Source organism: Coenobita brevimanus, chromosome 98 (assembly GCF_032717465.1).
Source record: "Coenobita brevimanus isolate Jiangsu-jjx chromosome 98, ASM3271746v2, whole genome shotgun sequence".
Lineage (NCBI taxonomy): Eukaryota > Metazoa > Arthropoda > Malacostraca > Decapoda > Coenobitidae > Coenobita > Coenobita brevimanus.
In genome coordinates this window covers 4,953,087-4,957,821 of record NC_137051.1, presented here as the reverse complement: position 1 = coordinate 4,957,821, position 4,735 = coordinate 4,953,087, and the positions used below count along the sequence as shown (strand labels likewise).

Below are 4,735 nucleotides of genomic sequence, written 5' to 3'. Positions count from 1 at the left end.
TTGAGAGTGCAAAGGAATACAAACGAGTACAAAGGAGTGCAAACAACAGCAGACTTATTGGTCCTTTCGAGGCCGGAGTGAGAAAGATGGGTGCAAGTGGAAAGAAGACGGGGTGAGAGAGCAGGAAAGAGGGAAGGGGGAGGGGAGAGGAAGGGAGGGGGAGTGAGACGTGAGAAGAAGGGTAAGAAAGGTGAGAAGGAGGCTGACTGGGTGTGGGGGGAGGCGAGGGGAAAGAAGGGGGAGGGGGGTTGAAACATCTGGCGGGGGTGGGTGGAGGTGGGAGGAGCAGGTGAGTATATATATCTCAGATTCCCGGTCCTTCCAACACACATCCTTACACCCTCAACTGGCAACATGTTCTCGGTAAGCACCTGAGGGAAGGAACTGAAGGAAGCAGGTGAAGGAGGGAGGAGGAGGAAACAGGTGAAGGAAAGAGGCGAAGAAAACAGGTGAAGGAAGGAGGAGAGGGAACTAGGAGAGGAATTAGCCTTCAACTGCATCTTGTCAATCCTCTTATCAATTGTCAGGAGATTTTAGATTGTTAGAGAGATCACCTTTTAGTCTCCCTTTTGGCTAATTACAAACGTCTCAATTCACCTTAGGAGACACCCTCGGGGGGAAGGGGATTAGGGATGGAGAGGAAGGACAGAGCGGAAATGGAGTTGAAGGAGGAAATTAAGGGAAATAAGGGAGGATGTCTTTTGGTGGAAGGAAGGGGGAGTTCTTCATCCCTGGCTATCCTTGTCTAACTTATAGAAACAGATATCATAGTCATAGGCTCGTATTCTCAAAGGAGGCTCCCTAACACCTCTCCCTTAGCGACTTATTTTTGGATAAAGCTGGTTAATATCCCTTTGTACGTTACTTATACAGAGTATGGCGATATTGGACGAATTTACACAACACAGAAGAGGAGAATAAGGTGTAACTGGCAAAATAAATCGCTAAGGAAGAGGTATTAGGGTGCTTTCTTAACCGACGGGAATACATGCCATAGTCTTCTCTGAAACAATCTTAGAAGGAGCATGTGTCTGTTGCTTCTTATTTTCCTTAGCGTTCCTTGTAAGAAAATAGTTAAGGAAAAAGGCGAAGTGGAAGAGGTGAAGGAAGGGAATAAGATTGGGCTCCATGGATGACTTGCTTCAAAATTACACCATCTTGTTTTTTTTGTCTTGATTTTCATTTATTTTCACTCTGTTAGCTTTCACCGTTATATATTTCTCTACACTTTCTTTCCATTTCGTCTATCTTTGTTTCGTTCACTCGTTCTCCGTCATCTACGTTTGCTCTAATTCTCTGTCTGTTCATCTCCCCACGCCCTAATCCCGGAGTTCATTCAAAGCTGCTGCCATGGTAACGCCACAGAATTACCGCCTCTTTTTCAACCTCTCGCAGTCTCGTTTTCTCTCGTGTTTTATGCTAGAATGTCAGATGAAGTTATTTTCTTATTATTTTTTTCACCGCTTGAGTGAGTCGTAGGAGCCTGAGTGCCGATTATTTAGAATTAGTTCAGCTCTTCATTTAACCACAGTTTGGTGTCCTTTTCTGCTTTACTCTACTTTATTTATGTTGTCACTGAATTTTAAAACACAGTCTGAGTCCTTTAGTGTGGTACCGTTTTCTATTTTCGTCTTGCCACGGCCAGACCATTCTATTCTCCATTAATCTGAACAGTACGATTCTCTCTCTCTCTCTCTCTCTCTCTCTCTCTCGGCGACTTTGTTAATGGCACATCTTTCCTGGTGAATGCAAATAACGCCCCTAAGCTTAAAGGAATTTCACGAATGGGAGGACAAACCCCTACTTTTTGACAGGCATTTTAGAGTGATTTAACACCATCCATACTAATTTATATCTTGATACGTATCGTGAAGTATTTTGCAACCGTAGCTAATCTGCTGTTTTAAATTCTTCGTGGAAATGACGCAGAAGGAAATGATTACACCCACAGCTTAAAGAATCATTATGCCATGGACTTATATACCTGGTGATTATTGTGCTGATAATTTGGTCTTACTGGTAGAGATGGCCGTGGACGGTTTGCGGCATCAGGCGGATAGGGCCACCGACAGACACACACAAGTCTTTTAGAGTGAAGTAAAAATGCATCCAGTCCACTGTAAAATCGATCCCAAAAAGCTTCCTATCCACTATCCAGAAAGGCTTCCAATCATGATCCGGTTCAAAAGGTCTTCCAATCAGTTTTCCAATCAATTTAAATTAATCTTCAATCCACTTTCAGATCAATAAAAAAAAAAAAAAGACTTCTAACCCATAATTACGCCTCTCCCTCTACCTATAGAAATTGGTGATTGTGCTGGAGGCAATGGTCACTAAATAATCCCTAATCCCCATTCAAATCAGTGCAAAAAAAGTCCTCCAAATCCACCCCGCACCACCTCCTCTCTCTCCCCTTCAGAAACTGGTGATCGTGGTGGTGGTGATCGTGGTGGCTGCTACTACCACGGCGGCCCCCCAACAGTACCGCCCCATCCCCCCTCCCTACCAATCCTCAGGCCGCTTCATCCCCATCCTTGTCGACGAGAGGGAGGGGCCTGATGCTCTCGGCAACTACAGGTTCAACTTCGAGACTGGGAATGGCATCAGGAGGGACGAGCAGGGAGCGCCAAGGGGACCCAAGGGCGCTGTGGTGTCCCAGGGCGGATGGTCGTGAGTAACTGAGGAACTTGGGATGTGGAATGTAATGTTTGTGTATATATTAGCGTTATTGTTATTACTATTATTGTTATTAATACCTCCACCACCACTACTACTACTACTACTACGAACACACACACAAACACACACACACACACACACACACACACACACACACACACACACACATTCCACTGTTTCAACGCAAGGACTTCATTTTTCTATTCACTTTTGTACAACCAACTTATCTTATTCAGCTTAAGAAGTGTGTAGAGTGAAGAGGTTAATGAAGGATATATCAAACTCAAAAACCTCTCCTAACCCGAATTAAATCGTTGGAGACAGAAACACTAAAAAAATGAAAAAAAGAAATCGAAAATAAGTGATAGGACTGAAGGGGTCATGAATCACAATGCTACAGCAAAATTGTACACTTCATCACTCCCTTCACCCAGCATCTCTACTACACACCCCAGACAAACAATACACCCTCCATATCACACACTTTCCTTGCCTCTTAAACCTCCCTTCTCCCTGTCACACACTCCTTCCCTGCCTCTTAAACCTCCCTTTCTCCCTGTCACACACTCTCCCTGCCTCTTAAACCTTCCTTCCTCCATGTCACACACCTTCTCTGCCTCTTAAACCTCCCTCCCTCCATGTCACACACCCTCTCTGCTTCTTAAACCTCCCTTTCTCCCTGCCACACTCTCCCTGCTTCTTAAACCTCCTTTTCTCCCTGTCACACACTCTCCCTGCTTCTTAAACCTTCCTTCCTTCCTTGCAGCTTCACCTTCCCAGACGGTACCCCAGCCGTCTTCAGTTTTGTGGCGGATGAAGGTGGATACCGCGTTGAGTCCCCCCTCCTGCCCACGCCCCCACCCCTCCCACCACACGCTATCGCACAGGTAAAGAGATCACTATCTTTTTTATCTATCGCACAGGTAAAGAAGCCACAATCTCATCTATCTATTGCACAGGTAAAGAGACCACTATCTTTTTTTTTATCTATTGCACAGGTAAAGAGGCCACTTTTATCTATCGCGCAGGTAAAGGGCCCATTATCTTTCTTACTTGTGCCTCTATCTTCATCATAAATTAACCAAGCAGGGGTGATTATGATTGTGAAAGGAAAAGTCATCAAGTCAAACTATTTTCGATGATAATTTGTTGCTAATGAGGGTTAATTATCTTGAAAATTAGCTACCATCCTCTACAAATACTTCCCAAGATAAAGCAGTAATATGTTTATCATAAAAATCAATATATCTCTCTCATTATTATTCCACATCAAGAGCCAGCACTTTGCTTATCGGGAAATTATCGTCTTGGTTATTACAGAAAATAACCTGTCGTAACTGGTTATCAGGTATTAGCATCATGGTTATCACAGTAATTAGCCCATCGTAATAACCCACTAAGTACCCTCATTAACAATCACCTCATTACCTTCATTCCGTAGATCGAGAAGGCACGCAGGGAGTCAGGGGGACGACCTAGCTATCAGTAAGATCACCACCGAATATCGCCTCTAGAATCACCGACCGCCTTCCAATATTTCTCCGACCGACTCATTAGAATCACCGACCGCCTTCCAAGATTCCTCCGACCGACTCCTTAGAATCGCCGACCGTCTTTGAGTTCACCGTCTGACCCCTCTTCACCCGCCTCTTCAGTTCACCACCTGGAGTGATTCACGTTTCCCTGCAAACCACTTTTTCTGTCCCTCCTTCCACCACCTTCCCTTTCTGTCTCTCCCACTCTCTCTTTCATCTTAACACTCTTACTTTCATCTCGGTCCTGATCTCTTCTGTGTATCTTGATCGTTATCTCACTGACCTAGCGATGTCATTCTCTCTTCCGTCTCTCTCATATTCCACGTCCATGCCATTGCAACCGAAACTAAAGGCAATAATGGACACTCACGTCAATTGCAAACTTCATTCCAAACTTCAGACACAGACGAATTATTGAAGCTTGCAACCACTGGGTCAAGGGTGGACGAGTGGATTGAAAGTGGAGTGCAGGAGGATGGATGAGTGGATTGCAAGTGGAATGCAGAGGGGTGGAACGCAAA

General features: G+C 44.7%; 1 protein-coding gene across 1 annotated transcript; it reads left to right on the top strand.

Annotated features, from left to right (window-relative positions):
* Window positions 1-354: 354 nt before the first annotated feature.
* Window positions 355-4,168, top strand: LOC145414176 (cuticle protein AM1159-like). Its single transcript, XM_080283742.1, has 4 exons — window positions 355-363; window positions 2,420-2,670; window positions 3,446-3,566; window positions 4,121-4,168. The coding sequence occupies exons 1-4, from the start codon at window positions 355-357 to the stop codon at window positions 4,166-4,168; spliced, it is 429 nt and encodes a 142-aa protein (XP_080139868.1).
* Window positions 4,169-4,735: the final 567 nt, after the last annotated feature.

Coding starts and splice junctions, on each gene's coding strand:
- LOC145414176 (XM_080283742.1), top strand. Junction 2,671..3,445: donor GTGTCCCAGGGCGGATGGTC/GTGAGTAACTGA, acceptor CCTTCCTTGCAG/CTTCACCTTCCCAGACGGTA. Junction 3,567..4,120: donor CACCACACGCTATCGCACAG/GTAAAGAGATCA, acceptor TTCATTCCGTAG/ATCGAGAAGGCACGCAGGGA.